At 38.4% G+C, this 18,169-nt stretch overlaps 1 protein-coding gene across 1 annotated transcript in view; it reads right to left on the minus strand.

Moving 5' to 3' along the window:
- Nucleotides 1-17,438, minus strand: part of LOC307003814 (uncharacterized protein) — a 31,355-nt gene extending 13,917 nt beyond the window's left edge. The window contains exons 1-2 of the mRNA XM_079622631.1: nucleotides 17,362-17,438; nucleotides 14,905-15,041 (exon numbers count right to left, since the gene is read on the minus strand). Coding sequence (XP_079478757.1) covers nucleotides 14,905-14,989 — 85 coding nt within the window. The 5' untranslated portion in view covers nucleotides 14,990-15,041; nucleotides 17,362-17,438. The remainder of the gene's footprint in view (nucleotides 1-14,904; nucleotides 15,042-17,361) is intronic.
- Nucleotides 17,439-18,169: the final 731 nt, after the last annotated feature.

An 18,169-nucleotide genomic window follows, 5' to 3' on the forward strand; every position in this document is an offset into this window, starting at 1 on the left:
ATGCCAAGTGTGCCATCGCAAAACGCTTGTGTTCTGTCAGGGATGTGCATCATCCAAGCAACACTGGATTGCTCCAATTACTGGCATGATGTAAATAGATTGTAGTTTTCAGAAGTTGTGGAAATTTGAATAAAGGTATAAATAGTTTGTAAATAGTTTTAAAAAATTCATTAAAAAAATATTTTTCCAGTATTTTTATTTCATTATTCTTTTCTTTTATTATTTACTAAGTCTTATTCAAGTTTCAGTTGCAATTTGTATAGTAAAGTGAAAACATTTGTGTAAAGTTTGGTCTCTCTCTCTGTGTGTGTGTTTGTGCTGACCTTTGGGAATCACCAATGAACAAAGGTGTCTCCTAGTGGCCATTTGTGGTGTGCCAACTAAAAGTCTCACAGAAACCTAATTTTTTAAAATATCAAGCTGCAAATTTAAACAACTCATTTAGACTTGCAGCTTTTACGTTTTAGCATTTTTAGGCTAAAAAATATATTTATTAATATTTATATATTTAATAGAATAAAAACATTACAGCAAATTTTCACAACAATAAACTCAAACTTTAATAACTTTTAGAAACATTAATATTTTTTAATTATTCACTTCAACAATAATCTCCCATGTGTCTACTTTCAGAAAAGACCAACATTATGTCTGTACTCCAAAGCATTCATGAATTACAGCTCTTTAAGTTTGTATAGTGCATTTTCATGTCTATGCACACATTTGGGTGTGACAGTTAAGGATCCCTCAACACTAACTAACTAACTAACTATCATTCAGATAATATTGCTTTTGTTTTTTTTTCTCCACATTTTGTTGTGTCACCCCATTCTGCCAGTGCATGCATATTCCCCCAACATCCACACCCACATAACAGCCCGGGCTCAAAGGCTGCATCCGGAAAATCCCATACTTCCCTACTATATAATAAATGAAATTCACTGAATTAACTGTAGTCTGAATTCACAGTACTAATAAAACAGTAGACAAAAATGTACCTGGAGGCCACGGGAGAGGATTTGTGAATGATGCTAAAAAACTGACGCTGTAGGTCACGTGATAAGGGCAACATGGTGAATGTAGTACGTCCACATTATATCCACACTACACACAATCATACTATATTGAACATAATTTTTTAGGCGCAGCGAAAAAACCTCAACTTTTCAGAATGCCGCAAGTGCAACGCAGGTCATGTGACAAGAACCAATCAATCAGCTTCACCCTTTTTCTGTAACAACATAAGACTGCCTATATGACTGTCATAGACTTGGTCACCAGACTTGATAAAATGCAATAAATAATATTTGCCTACCTGTCTATTAAAACACATGCGAGAGCGTTTCTACGCGAGATCTACGTTTACTTTTTTATTTATGGATTTTCTGTTCTCGCCAATCAATAATCATGAACCATAATGACTGAACGACACAACAGCGGTGTGCAAGATATTATCATATATATATAAGATATTATCATATATATATATATATATATATATATATATATATATATATATATATATATATATATATATATATATATATATATATATTAGGGGTGGAGGGGTATATATACACAAATAACGTGTTTTTTACAAATACTTATTTCGAACAAATACTTTAAAAAATATTTGTATTCCAGCCGTCACCGTTTTAACACGCCTGCTCGCCGAGGAAAACAGTACTGACATCGGCATCAAAACAATGAAAAGCACGCTCCTCCAAGCTGTCAGCAGGCGATTCAGCAGCATCGAAAGTGAACCCCTCTACGCTGTTGCCACTTTAGTGGACGCTCGATACAAGGATAGGTGAGTCATCTTTTTATTAATGCCGTATTTATTAATGTCTATTTTAAAGTTTAATTAAAGTTTTAAAACTGAAAAAGTTAAATCCTGCTAAACCAAAACTACATGTTGATTGATTGTTAATGTGGCCTACAATTAATTGGATAAGGGGGGTGTGTGTGTCTGTGTCTCTGTGTGTGTCTGTGTGTGTGTGTCTGTCTCTCTGTGTCTGTCTCTCTATGTGCGTGTGTGTCTGTGTCTCTCTGTGCGTGTGTGTCTGTCTCTCTGTGCGTGTGTGTCTGTCTCTCTGTGCGTGTGTGTCTGTCTCTCTGTGCGTGTGTGTCTGTGTCTCTCTGTGCGTGTGTGTCTGTGTCTCTCTGTGCGTGTGTGTCTGTCTCTATGTGCGTGTGTGTCTGTCTCTCTGTGCGTGTGTGTCTGTGTCTCTCTGTGCGTGTGTGTCTGTGTCTCTCTGTGCGTGTGTGTCTGTGTCTCTCTGTGCGTGTGTGTCTGTGTTTCTCTGTGCGTGTGTGTCTGTGTCTCTATGTGCGTGTGTGTCTGTGTCTCTCTGTGCGTGTGTGTCTGTGTCTCTATGTGCGTGTGTGTCTGTGTCTCTATGTGCGTGTGTGTCTGTGTCTCTCTGTGCGTGTGTGTCTGTGTCTCTATGTGCGTGTGTGTCTGTGTCTCTATGTGCGTGTGTGTCTGTGTCTCTATGTGCGTGTGTGTCTGTGTCTCTCTGTGCGTATGTGTCTGTGTCTCTATGTGCGTGTGTGTCTGTCTCTGTGCGTGTGTGTCTGTCTCTCTGTGCGTGTGTGTCTGTGTCTCTCTGTGCGTGTGTGTCTGTGTCTCTATGTGCGTGTGTGTCTGTGTCTCTGTGCGTGTGTGTCTGTGTCTCTCTGTGCGTGTGTGTCTGTCTCTATGTGCGTGTGTGTCTGTGTCTCTCTGTGCGTGTGTGTCTGTGTCTCTCTGTGCGTGTGTGTCTGTGTCTCTCTGTGCGTGTGTGTCTGTGTCTCTCTGTGCGTGTGAGTCTGTGTCTCTCTGTGCGTGTGTGTCTGTCTCTCTGTGCGTGTGTGTCTGTGTCTCTCTGTGCGTGTGTGTCTGTGTCTCTATGTGCGTGTGTGTCTGTGTCTCTCTGTGCGTGTCTGTGTGGCTGTGTGTTTGTGAGTGTCTGTGTACATGCATGCAGGCTGGGTTCTTGCAGCAGAAGTTGTACTCAACCTATTTAATTTTTGTGTCGTCAGATTCTTTATGGGTGAAGAAACTGCCAGGTTGGCGAAGGATCTCCTGACACAAGAGCTTGAGAAGATGGAACAAGCACTGCTCAGGGCATCAGCTGATGAAGCAGGGGCAACTGAGGCAGAGCCAGCAGAAAAGGTCGCTCGCATGGAAGCTGGTCCAAATACTGGTTCTCCCAAGCACAAGTAAGAGCAGCTTCAGCAGTCTGTACGACAAAATTCTGGAGGAGCATGATGAACCTGCTGGAGGTACCCAGGCAGTGGTAATCCAAATGCAAATGTATTTGAAAGAACCAACGATGGGCGAGAAAGACAGCCCTTTCCAGTACTGGGCAAACAACCATGCTCGCTTTCCTCTCCTTGCTGCTGTTGCAGTAAAGTTCCTGAGTGCCCCTTCAACCAGTGTGGAAAGCGAAAGACTGTTTAGCACGGCATCCAATATTGTGGATGAAAAGAGGAATCGTCTGACAGCAGAAATGCTCATATTCCTCAAAAAGAACCTGCCAATGTTTAAGTGAGATTTGTTGAACACTACATCACTCCCTCAAGTGTAAACTTTGAGTCATTTACTTTTTATTGTTTTCTTTTGAAGAATAGTTAGACTCTGGCGTTAAGCTTAATTCAGGTCATCTTCAGTGCCAAACCTCCTACTGTACTGTACCTCCTACCTGATTTGTGCTGTTCAGATGCACACTGTTTTATTGATAGCGTGTGTGAGTAAAAGATGTTAACAGTTATTGCACTTTTCTTATCTATTTTCAAATATTTTAAAAACATGATTTGTTGATGCTACAAGAGCCAGTGTTCTTGATTTGTGCTGTACAGAAGCACACTGTTGTATTGATAGTGTGTGTGTTAGATGTTTACACTTGCACTTTTCTTATATTTTCAAGAATTATAAAGTTATGAATAAATATTGACATGACAATCAATTTGAAACCCTTATTTGCATATTTGTTTTCAGAATGGGATTTTTCCTGTTAATAGGATTTCCTGTTTTTCTGACCTTATACTTACCTCAAGTTGCCTTTTGGGACATACATACGTACATACTTGATTGTTAAGAAGAGTTTATTTCAGCATCATATAAAATCAACAAGAATGATAATAATATGATATTAATATTGTGTGATATATGATATAAATAATATGATATAAATATGATATTCATATGATATTAATCATATGAAATCACTTGCATCACATGATCCAAGATGGCGGCGCCAGTGTTCACACGTTTGTCTGCGTAGTTTCCTTGTGTTTGTATCACTGTTTTCGTTCTCTTTTGTTTTTTTTGTTAAAACGGGGTTACCTGATTTGGAATAACTTTCATCGCGTGTCTCAGAACTGTGTTTACAAACTTTATCGTAAAGAGTAAACAATAATATAGCCCACTTCTCCAACGAAAACAAGCTGGTCTGGCTGCAACAACAATATGAGGCTACCAGTTTACCTGTTGCTCGCAGTGCTCGCTTGTGTGCTGAGCTCACGGACTGTAAATACTCTGGGATCATCTGGCGATGGATTGTTTGCTTCTTCCCGGATTGTTCTCCCAAATTCTGTGACTATGCTGTTTGATGCCGATGACTTTACATCAGTCCTTATGGCTTCATCGGTCTGCACCCTGCATGGGTATGGACTTTTCAATTGGGCAGAAGTACGGCGGTTCCAGTTTAACTCCTGCAGGCGCAATCATCGAGTCGGCAACAGCCGCCCGGCAAGAGCAGTTTGGATGATTCTACTCCTGTTCCTTTCAGGTAATGTCCATCCAAACCCAGGCCCAAAACTGATTGAGCTTCTGAGCCCTGACGATTTAAAAGATAGCAGTGGCTTGCGTTTTATTCATGTCAACGTGCGCAGCCTGATTAATAAAATCGATGCTATTCGTCTGTGGGCTAAACTGACAGAAAGTGACATAATCGTCTTGTCAGAAACATGGCTCAAACCATCAATCACGAACAATATGATTCACATTGAAGAGTATAATCTCTTTAGGACGGATCGTATGGGTAAAGGAGGGGGAGTAGCTATCTATGTTAAGGCATCGTTGGAATGTTGTTCCATTGAATCAATAACAAAGCCAAAATTCTTCGAACTATGTGCCATTAAATTAAATCTCCCCAATGGCGCTTTTCTGACTGTGGTAGGATGTTACCGCCCACCTTCGGCTGCAGCTGGAGCAACTTCTTTACTGTCTGACTTTTTGCATAAACTGTCCAATGAGTATATTCTCCTAGGAGATCTGAACTGGGACTGGCTATCACCTTCATCAACGTTAAGAGACATATGTGATGCTTTACATTTGACGCAACTAGTACAGTCACCTACACATCTAAATCAGAAAAGAATGGACAAATCGACATTAATTGACGTAATTCTGTCTAATGCTCCACATAAGTATTCGGCTACTGGAGTGTTCTGTAATGATATCAGTGATCACTGTATGGTTGTGTGTGTTAGAAACTGCAAATTGACTAAAACTAAGCCACGGTACATTTTTAAACGAAATTATAAATGTTTTAATGAGCAAGCTTTTCTTCATGAAATCTATCAGAGTGATTTATACATAGTTTGTGATATGGATGATGTTGAGCTGGCCTGGAATTATTTTAAAAAGACCTTTTTAGCCATAGTTGAAAAACATGCTCCTATTAGAAGATACAGAGTGAGGGGTAGAGACAATCCTTGGTTCAATGACTCTATTGCAACAGCTATTAGAGAACGGAACAAAGCATGGATTAAAGCAAAAGTAAATAATAATGATAAATGCTGGGTAAATTATAGGGTATTAAGAAACAAATGCACAAGACTAATAAAAAGTACAAAAAGTGAATATTATCTGAATTTATTAAATGAAAACCTTAATGACCCCAAACATTTTTGGAAAGTAATTAAATCTTCTTCGGGAGACGTACCCCCTCCAACTATCCCAGAAGTTATGATAGCCAATCAGGGTGAAGTAAGGGGTAAACAAAATATAGTAGATATATTCAACAAGCATTTTATTAATGCAGGAATAGATACTCAGTCAACACTCCCAACCAACCCCACAAATAGTGTAATTTCTATCAGAGACTTGTCTAATGTAAATGTAAATGTGAATAATTTTAACTTTACTTCAATATCTGTCTCTGAAGTGCAAAAGGCTCTGTTGGACCTGGACTGTAAAAAGTCTGCTGGGCCAGACCAGATTGAGCCATTTTTTCTTAAAACTGCTGCAAATTTGATTGCTAAACCCATCTCTTCCATTTTTAATCTTAGTTTATACAGTGGTTCTATTCCCAAATCATGGAAATCTGCATTTGTCCTCCCACTATTAAAAAGTGGAGACCCGTCGGCCTTAGATAATTATCGGCCAATTTCCAGATTATCTGTTTTGTCTAAACTATTCGAGTCTCTTATAAATGAGCAACTAAAACATTTTTTAGCTGATAACTGTATTTTAAGTTCCACTCAGTCTGGGTTCCGGAAAGGACACAGTACAATTACGGCTGTAACCTCTGTTACAAATGATATTGTTAATGCTTTAGATGGCAAAAAGTCTTGTGCTGCTATATTTATTGACCTATCTAAAGCTTTTGACACTGTTGACCATAATCTTCTTCTGCAAAGATTGCAAACCATAGGTTTTAGTAGCACTGTGTTAAACTGGTTTTCTGATTACCTGAGTGGTAGAACACAGTGTGTGACATTAGATAACTGTACCTCATCATTGCTAGAAGTAAAAATGGGTGTCCCCCAAGGATCAGTTTTGGGTCCTATTTTATTTTCTATTTATATAAATAATTTAGGTGTAGATCTGAATCAAACAAAGGCTCATTTTTACGCAGATGACACTATTCTGTACACCTCTGCTACATCATTGAAGAAAGCAATTTATCATTTACAGTCTGCCTTTAGTCAGGTACAAAAATCTCTGATAGGATTAAAGTTGGTATTAAATGCTAAAAAAACTAAATTAATGGTCTTTACACGTTCACATTCTCCTGTGGATTTCACTATTTTAACACAAAGTGGTACTCCAATAGAGAGAGTGACTTCTTACAAATACCTAGGTATTTGGATTGATGATAAATTGTCTTTTGGGGTTCATATTGAGAGCCTTTTAAAAAAACTCAGACCTAAGTTAGGTTTTTATTTTAGATTAAAGAGGTGTTTTCCTTATTCAGCAAGGAAAAGGTTAGTGCAGAGTTCATTCTTAACAGTTTTGGATTATGGTGATTTAATTTATATGCACTCTACCTCAGTTGTATTAAAAAAACTAGATGTATTATATCATTCTGCCTTACGTTTCATTACCGATGCAACAGCTAGAACTCACCACTGCACTCTGTATGAAACTGTAAAATGGCCCTCCCTTTCTCTCAGAAGAAAATTCCATCTATTGATTTTTATTGCCAAAGCATTAATGGGGAAATTACCCATTTACATTTCAAATTTACTTACTTACCAAAACAGTGTTTACAGAACAAGGTCGTCAAAAAAAATATTATTAATTATTCCATCAACAAAAACAGAATTTGGTAAAAAAGCTTTTTCATCATATGCACCAAATCTCTGGAATGAACTCCAAAACACCTTAAATTTAGAATCACTTCCATCTATTCATATTTTTAGAAACCTTTTAAAGTCAACTTTGACTGAACGGTGTAATTGTTTTTAAACTAGGTACCCTTTGTAAATTATATGCTTGTATTTACTTAAGTAAAACAAAATGTTTTGTTTGTATATGTATAGTCTATATATAGATATTTGTTGTGTAGTATGACATGTTTTGTCCTGTTTCTTTTTTTATTTTGCAACTTTGTTTGGCTGCCTATCTTGGCCAGGACTCCCTGGGAGAAGAGTTATTGTAACTCAATGGGACTTTTTTTTTCCTGGTTAAATAAAGGTTAAATAAAAATAAATAAAAAAATAAAATTAAAGCAAACACAGCTCTGGTATCGGAATAGTATCGGTATCGGCCGGATTCCAATTTCAGGTATCAGGATCGGATCGGAAGTGAAAAAATGTGGATCGGTGCATCCCTAATATATATACAGTGGTTAAAGTGGGATATGGAACACAACCTTGTTTAACACAATGTAAATTTAAACATAAAAATGGGAAGTCCAAAACTGAATCAAATTTAACACACCAAAATGGCTGAAGACAACTATAACAGAAATAAATCACAACCTAGATAGACCTATTGCAGAGTCAAAAGTTCTGTTGCATCATAAAACATAAGAAACAATAACAACAACAAACAACAATGTATGATGGTCCAAATATTGTGGCTATTCTCACATCCACTCAAAATTGCTCCCATATTGACTGGTACTGTGACTTGATTTGCACTGGTTTCCTTTGTGGACAGGCTGTGTGATCAGTGTCAAATGGGTGCTCACAAGAAGAGCTGTGAGCACCCATTTCTTTACATATTTCTGTGGATTCCACTGATTCACATGAGGCCCAACCAAAGAAATGAACATCAGTGCTGACACCTTTTGGATTTTTAGTTGAGCTCTTAGAGGTGTTATTGTGATGTTCATTTCCGAGTCAGCACTGCTAACAGCAAGTGATTTCACTGCCTGCTGCAGTTTTAGCAGCCCATCAGTTACAGGAATTTCTGGATGCTCTTTGAAATCTCTGAATCTCTGTTTGACACCAGAAAAGCAGATGTCAAAAAGGTCACATAGCTCTCTTATCTCATCCTCTCCATAAAACACTGGCAACAGTGATGGCCAAGCTTCTGGCACAAGAACATTAATTTAGTCAAAAAGTGATTTTTCACTTTCAGTCACCATTCTTGAGTGCACACTTTCAGCCAGAGCTTCATAACATTTTTGAGGATCAACTGGTTTTACCCTAGGGTCCTTTTGCAGTGTTACCCCATAAAATGTTCCAGTCTACACTGCTTCAGCTGCCTGTCTGTAGTATGGTCGAGGGTTGTGTTGTCTGGCTAAAAAAAAAGTATCAACTTCTCTCTCAACCAGGTGCACAGCTCGAGATAACGATATGTCACTTGACTGCAAACTTTCCGATAAATCTTTAAGCTCCTCCAAAGCATCAAGCATGAGACCCATGTTCTTTATAAAGTCCCCAGATGAGAGCTTTGTTGCAAGACCCTGAAACATGCATCTCTCATTTGCACTGCGTTCAGCATCATGACTGGCTTTGCAGAAATAAGCATAAAGCGCCTCATGCAGGGATTGCTGGTACAGACAATACAATTTGTCCATGAAACTTGAAAAATTATTAATTTCTGTGCACTGCTTAACAGCATCCCCAACCGCCAGCTCAAGTCTATGGTTTAAACAATGCCAGCCGATCAGATGTGGGAAATTGCTTTTTAGCCTGCTACAGACTCCAGCTTTTCTCCCTAACATAACAGAGGCTCCATCAGAACAAAATCCAACCAAACACTCATTGAGAAAGGCATTGTCAAGGCCATGACCTAATAAACAATTCAAAAGAGCCTCAGTAATTCCCTCTGCATTAGTGGACTGAAGTTCCACCAAGTCTAAGAAAAATGTAGTTGGTTCAGAATTATTAACGGAGCACCTCAGGTACACAACAAGGCATGATTTTTTGCTTAAAGCAGTGCCCTCATCAATAAGTATGGTGAGTTTCGGCCTTGTAGACATAATGCTTGGCATTAAGGCACCTTTCATTTCTTTTTAAATTAATTGTATGATATCGCCACGTCACATTTGAGTGCAGGACTCTGCCGATGTTGACCCCATTTGCAAGTCAAGAAGTTCAGGGTGTTCTGTGAAGGGTTTATTACGTTTTGCAATGTAATAAGCTGTTCTGAATACTGACATTGTAGAGGAGGTTATCTCCTCTGGTGCCACAAGTAAACTTGAGTCTAACTGCTTTTCTGGTCTCTTTTTCAGTATTGCAACTGCCTGTATGTGACTGTGATGACTTGTGTTCATGTATTTTCTTTTGTAGTGATGTCATTTGTTTGGTTTTTGTTCTTCCATATGGGGCAATTTTACAGTTTTGCCATTCACTGGAAAAAGTGTACCTTTGAGATCCTTGTCTGTAAACACCAAGTGATGTGGCACTTTTGCATACAGAACACTCTGACTTCTTGTTAGAGACAGATAAATGGGTATGCTTGTTTTAAATATTCATAATGAGAAATTTCCCAACAATCTGGCAAATTCTGTTCTAAGCTACTGTTATGGGCCTGTGCTGTTGATGCTGCTTTGGGCTATGCTGTTATGGGCCTGTGCTGTTGTGCTGTGCTGCTACTGCTGGGTTGTGCTGTGCTACTACGGCTACTGCTTGGCTGGGCAGGGCTGGGCTTGGCTGCCGCTGGGTTGCTGCTGAGCTGTGCAGTGGTGCTGATGCTGGACTGAGCTGTGTAGTGGTGCTGAAATTGGGCTGCGATGCTACTACTGATGTTTCCCTGAGCTATGACCTGGGCAGCTTTCATTCCCCTAATCATGGTGAAAATATGGAATTTGAAAAGTGGTAGCCTACTAAGAGTCACTTCAGCTTAAATCATGATGACTGCAACAGTAAAAATGGAGAACGCAATCTGCTCTGTATCAGGGCAAATACAGGTAAGTCATTTTTATAGTACATCACAGCGCAAATTACCCAGGTCCATGGCCTGGACTGGCTGGAACTGTCCTTTCACATGGCATGGCCACTAAATAACACTTAAGACTAAAGTTATATTAAAACACTAAAATATTTATTGTCCAATTCCATATCAAAACATCACAAAACAACAATGCTTGGTAAACTTCATAGGCTATCCATTGCCTGATTTAAAAAGAAAATCTAAAAACAATGAGGCTATCAGCTAGTCCTTCAGGGTAATTTTCTTCCTGTTCTGTTTAGGTCGCATTTCCAGACCAATCCTTACCCTTGGAAATAATCAGTGATCCTTCGTTTGCATCCTCTCTTATTTTCATCCTCCATCTATAAGAATCAAGTTATGAAGAAATTAACATTACCAATAGGGCTGCACGATTAATCGCGATAAATCGCAATTAAACTGCACGCGATTTGGCAAAGGCTGCAATTATTGTATGCGCAGCTTGTCAGTATGAATCTGTGATCAGTAGTAAATGCTCCGTTTGAAAGCCAGAGGGCGCTCTGGCGCAGAAACTCCAAATATGCATGCGTTTTTCCTACTATGGGAAATTGCATAGGGATTTTGTATTGAACATAACTCTGGATCACAGTGTCATAGAGACAAGAGGGCGGGCTCATTTTACTCAGACGACCAATCAGTCTCTCTGGATCATTGTGAAGCTATCAAGCCACGCCCTAGCAACCATTTAGAGCACCTTAGCAACGAGTGACATAGACTTCCATTGAAAGAGATCAAATGGATATCTTTGGATAGAAGAGTCATAGAAACATGAGGGTGGTCTCGTTTGACCCGGGGCAGCAAACAGCCAATCATGTTCACCTCAACACTTCCTAGCCCCTCCCTAGCAACCATTGTCGAGCACCTTAGAAACCAAAATCCACAGAGGATATCTTCCATTCTGAATGTCACAGAGGCGTGGGAGTTGGTTTATATTATTCATACTGACAAACAGCCTTTGGAGTCTCATTATTGGCAGCTGCCAAGCCACTCCATAGCAACCAAACAAAGTACCCTAGCAACCGTTTAGCAAGACGTATATCTCTGCATCAGAACATCTTATAGAGATGGGGGTTGGCTCTTTCGACTCATGCTAGCAAACAGGACTTCCTACATGCTACACATGCTAGCATTGAATAGCTACATGCTAATATTGATTAGCTAAGTGCTAAATCATGCCAAAACAATGCTGAGTTCAATGCTGAATGCATGAGAAACATGGAGTTCGGCTTTTTTGACTCAGACTGTCAACTACTCTTTAAATATCATCCCATAAACTGTATAAGCACATCATAGCAACCATATAGAGTACCCTAGTAACCATACAAACACATGAATAAGCCATATCTCAGCACCAGAACATCGTACAGACATGGTTGTTGTTCCGTACACAATAATGTGCAACCGGGTCGTGTTTTTTGCCACTGCAAGCACCATTCACATTTTCCTCTGGAAATGTACATTCTAGTTATTATTATAGTTTAGCAGAGCAAACAGAACACTTACAGTAAAGACCAAAGCAAGACATTTAAATTCATCTAAGTTTCATTTTTTGCACAGATTAGTTAACTCTTGTGCAGACATCTTAATAATAAAATTAAAATAATGGTTTGAGATTGAACAAAAAAAATAAATGCAACTTAAAAGTATACAAATAAAAACTATGAAAAATTCAGACAAACTAATTCATATTAAAGATGAAGTCGTGTGTATCTGTCTGTTTGTGTATGCGTGCGTGTGTGTGTTGTCCTGGTATTCTCTACATTGTGGGGAAATGTCTCCACATGGATGATAATATTATTAGCAATGTTTTGTAAAGACAAAGATAATAACAGCACATTTCAGCCTGTCAACCTTCGTGAAAATATGACATCTCAAACATACAGAAGTAGTAGGCTACAATAAAGTTTTTTTTGTGCTTGACGGACTTGTTTTGCTTTTGCACCCGCGTCTCGCACAAGAAACTAAAAATGCAGCGCTCAAGTTTAAAGTTCAACTTCTGTCTCATAACCTGTGTTATTTCCCATTTCACTGCCACAGACGCATCCTTTATGGTCAGCCGCTTAGGACTAACGTTAGCGATGTGTTCAAGGTTACGGTCCTTCATTGAGCAGTTAATCGCCTCAGCAACTTCACGCGCGAACATGCATTTCCGCAAATGCAAACAGCCACAGGCTAGATTTTCCACCGCAGTAAAGAGCTTATTAATAACGAAAACGTTTATTGATTTTTGCTAATTCATATTTTATTTCAGTAACTGTTGTTAGTTTCGTTTTTCATTTATTGTGAATTTTTTTTTTTATTCCAGTTTACGAAAAAAAAAATGTTTGACCAATAGACTAAGTCTTAGTTTCAGTTGACTTGATCTGGTGAATTCCTCATTGACTAGCAGATGAACAGAGCCATTCCGCCCTGCAAATAATAGTCTATCTCGGAGCCTTGCTGTTTCTTTAAAGGAGAACTCCGGTCAATTTTAACATTGAGCTCAATTTTTAGTCAATTTGGAGTGCCGTCAATACAGAGAACAACGACAAAAAATCGGTGTTGCCTAAAGTAGTCGATTGTCGAGTTCACGCGCATAGGTTTAGTTACAAATGATCACGCGCGTGAACTCGACAATCGACTACTTTGGACTTCGACCGAAAACAGGAACTAAATACAGGTATTTGCGCTGGCTGATATAACATCATTTTTATTCATATTTTTCACATCTACAGCAGTCAGATTCACTCGTGTTCACTCTGAAGGAATCACTCAACATGGCTGGGCACTTGTAATGACGCATCAAGGATGATAAGAGAAATAAAAGCAGGTTTAAAATTTGCCCTATTGAAGTCAACAGGGTGCAAATTTTAAAAAGAGGATAACACAGTGTAGGCAACACCGATTTTTGTCGTTGTTCTCTGTATTGACAGCACTCCAAATTGACTAAAAATTGAGCTCAATGTTAAAATTGACCGGAGTTCTCCTTTAACTTGTGTTTGTTGCCCTGTCTAAATTATGGAAATTTGACATTAGCCTACTTCACCTTAGACTTTTAACTCCACTGCAACATCCACTAGCTATGGCTAGAACAGCAACTGTAAACACAACGATTTGCGTTGAACCGGCGATGCCCACAAATCAGACAGGAGAACAGTGACTGAGAACATAACGCACGTCGGGAAGCGTGTTTGTGAAGGCGGGGCCAGGGGGTGATATTACTTGATGCGTAAAGACTCCTTCAGATCAGAAGCACCAAGCTGGCTGCAATTTGACAGTGCACACGCAATATTTTTTTTAAACTATAGCCTACCATCGCTCTATCATTGATATAATGAATCTATTTATTTATTAATTTATCTGACATGCCACTTTAACCCCTGTGTATATGTATATGTATATATATATATATATATATATATATATATATATATACACACATACACACACACACAGTTCCCTCAATAGTGGCTTACCTATAGCAGCCCACTGAAACTGTGGCTAATGAGGAATCTATGTAATCTATGTTTCTACAAGGGGAAACCGAGGATAGCGCGGATATATAAAAAAAAAGGATGAAACGTCAAATCAAACAACTACAAAGTTAATAAATAAAATGTAATAAACAACACTATAGTATGTAAATGAAATGTTTTTTTGTTTTTTTTACTATTGCATTATAAAGTGCTATGAATTAATTGTTTTCAGTTCACAAATAGATATTGGGTTTTGTGTTACAAAAAAAAATAACGAATGCCCAACTTGCAAGTAGGATCCTCTTAGGTGCACTTGAAGGAAGCATTGATATTTGTCTGCTCATGTGATCTCAACATGTCTGTCCACATGAGGCGATCCACTTCATGTCAAATAAAACCACGTTAATTAAAGGGATAGTTCACCCAAAAATGAAAATTCTGTCATAATTTACTCACCCTCAAGTTGTTTCAAACCTGTATGAGTTTCTGTTGAACACAAAAGAAGATATTTAGAAGAATGTTGGTGACCAGACAGTTGCTGGACCCCATTGACTTCCATAGTATCTTTTTTTCCTAATATGGAAGTCAATGGGGTCCAGCAACTGTCTGTCCACCAACATTCTTCAAAATATCTTCTTTTGTGTTCAACAGAAGAAAGAAACTCATACAGGTTTAAAACAACTTGAGGGTGAGTAAATTATGACAGAATTTTCATTTTCATGGGTGAACTATCCCTTTAAGACACACATATGAAGTCCTTCAAAAATTATACATTTCTGAAGGCATCCTATGGATCCAATGGCTGAGTTCAGTTTGGAGAATAAAACCCACCTGTTTGTTCCTCAGTATCTTCTTGTTTCAAGCTGAATACTTCTTCAATCTTGATATCTTCACTCTCCTCTTTAATAAACGCCATCTTTATAATAGTCACACGGATCTCAGTTGCTTCACCAGGAGTTGACTTCACTCTGTCATGTTTAAGATGAGAATAATTAACAGAGAGAAACATAAATCCAAACTACATCTGTGTGCATTTCAATCAGCTCCCTAGTTCAGTAGCCTGCGCACTGTCTATGGCTCTGCTCGCAATAAGCACAGGAAGACTACCACCTGTAAGGATGCATTACATCAATCAAAGTGATTTAATAAAGGGCGTATTGATCTTGTCAAATACACATTTTTAGCACATTTTACTGTATACCAATGTATACCAAGCTTCTATTCCACCATCAGGTGGGACATAAGGACATATTATATTTAGTTCTAACGAAATCCAAATATTCAGCACTTTTTACTGTACAATTAATTTTTCTTATGAACCATAACTTGGCATCTAAAGCAATGCACAATGAGCCATATCATGCGTTCAGCCCATTTTGGGGCGCTGTTTCTAGACCGTGTTAAAGTGGACATAGGGACATTAACGGCCCTGTCCCAAATGACGCACTTCATGTGGACTTTCGGTCTCGTGGACTTAAATTGCGCGTGCTCGCTGAGTCTACGAGTCCGTAGGGCGTCCCATTCATCATTGTAACGCTCTGAAGTGTGCTCAGCAGCGCCCCTTTGTACCCTTGAAGCGGTCTTCCGCGAAGCCCGCATAGATGCAGACTTCACGCACTTTAACTACCCAGGAATCCTTGCGAATTTGCGAAAGGCCAATCAGACAACGAATGGGAGGAGCTTTCGCTCACGTTAACATGAGAAGAAAATATTTAAGTGTAAATATCATAATGGTTTTTATGACCTATGTGTACATTTTACCAGTTATTACCTACAGTTTATACAAACATATGGTCATCAACCAGTGGTTGATGTCTCAAACATAAATATATATTTATATTTAATATAAACATAAATAGTGCACTGAATAATAGGCTACGATCGCATTATGATTCATTAAATAAATATAACCGAATGTCAGGGCTTTACTGAATCATATGTAAATGTAGAAATATAATATTTAAACAACAACCGGACCATCTTCCTATTTCCGGCGTGGCGATCGAGTCTGTCCCAAAAATACCTCTCAATGCGCCCTCGTGCACTCGCGCAAAGGGCCCTATAGGTCTGCACTACATGACGTCACCAAAGTGTGGACTCTGAGGAAGTCCACAAGTCCGGAGTGTGCCATTTGGGACAGGGCCATAGTAGAGATACTACTCTTACGGATTTACTAAGGTCGCTGAAATGCAACTTTACGCACAACTGCCAGCCTGCATGGAGAGGTTCTTGAGACTCCAGCGGCTTCAAATACTAAAATAGCATTCATGTAATGTAATGATTATAGTAAACTATCAATGTGAGGGGACAAGAAACATTAACGAAGCCATTTCCAACTTATTAAACATAAGATTAACAATGAATGTGTTCATATTGTGAATGAATTTTAATAAACTTATTTACCTAGCGTCCGTAGCTTTCAGTAAATTAACTTGTCTAATAAAATAATTAATAAAACAAATAGGCCTAGGCTACCTGTTTACTTTCTTCACTGACACAGATGAAAATGAAAAAAACAAAACAAAAAGTCAGTCAAAGGAGGGGAAGAGACAGGGCAAGATATGAAAACTGAGAGAAAAAGAAAGAGAGATGGAAATGATGAGAGAGCAGCTATTGACAAATAATCTAATGCCCACTGACATGGTTTCAAAGCCATGGTTGTCCAATTTGTTTGCCTTCAAACATTAAAATGCACATAGATAGGCTATAAACTTTCTCGGGGGAGCATGAGCCCCCCAAATTTGGGACCTCTGAGTCTGTATAAAAGCCTGCATACGGCCCTGACTGCACCATTTCATGCTTTTCATCTTCAGAAAGATCCTTCATCCCCATATTGCGTGAGAACTGTGACTTGCTTAATAATGTGAATCAAGTAGGTTTTCCATTTACCTAAGACCTACAATTTATTAAACCTGTCTGAGATTGATACCAGTTGTCAAAAAAAAACCACACACACACCTTATTTTGCACCCTAGCGGAGAAATGTTTCAATTCCGGACCGGTTATTTCTAACAGCGTTTATTGCGAGCGGCGCCATAGACAATGGCTTAGGGAAGCGTTGTGTCATTTAAACGGAGCAAACATAACAAACGAATTACTGGATTCTGCCTCGTTTTTCAGTTACATGTGTGGATGCACACACTTTGCTCACAAACATAATGTTTATTCGTGTTAGATAAAGCACTACACAATCAAATATAATAAATAATTAAAAAGCTCCTGTAAAAAAATATATTTTTTCTAAATGGTACGCGTCGGTTTAAACTTTAAATGCTTGAAAACACAAACCTTTCTTCAGCCGAATCACTGACGCAGGGGCGCAGCGCAGTCTTATGACGTCATGTCGCCAGACCAAAATAAAAGTCCTGTTCATGCACTACAACCAGTTCATAAAAGTTTAACAAACAATGGTACATTATAAAAAAAATAAAAACACATGTCAGTGTGTCAGTGTTCTAATATCATTTCCATCGCGATCCTGCCAACCAAAAAGATCCACACATTTGATCACATGCCCAGAGTTGCAGTGCTCTCTCTCTCTCTCTCTCTCTCTCTCTCTCTCTCTCTCTCTCTCTCTCTCTCTCTCTCTCTCTCTCTCTCTCTCTCTCTCTCTCTCTCTCTCTCTCTCTGTGTGTGTGTGTGTGTGTGTGTGTGGAACATTTGTAGTAATGAACACATATTTATAACAAATATCAGTCAAATACTGATCACAAATCAAATAACTGAAATACTAATACCAACAATAACAAGTGAGAGATTATGAAATATTATACATTTTATGTAAAAACAAATAAAAAATAAAAACTCTGTATGCGTTTACACTGTTATCTTTTTTGTTTGTTTGTGAAACTGTTCTTGCAGATATGTAATTTCTGTGGTGTAGAGGTTCTGTTCTGTCTGTTTATTGTTTGAAGCATAATAATGATATAATACATAAAAATTAGTCTGTGATTCAGCAGAAGAAAGTTAGTTTTTTAAGCTTTTAAAGTGTAAAAAAAATACATATAATAAAGTGTATTTTTACAATTATTAATAAATGTTGCACACTATGTTATGCATAATATTATGCTATAATTCTGTAATTTAATAGTGTTTT

Source organism: Phoxinus phoxinus (genome assembly GCF_949152265.1).
Source record: "Phoxinus phoxinus genome assembly, chromosome: 9".
NCBI lineage: Eukaryota > Metazoa > Chordata > Actinopteri > Cypriniformes > Leuciscidae > Phoxinus > Phoxinus phoxinus.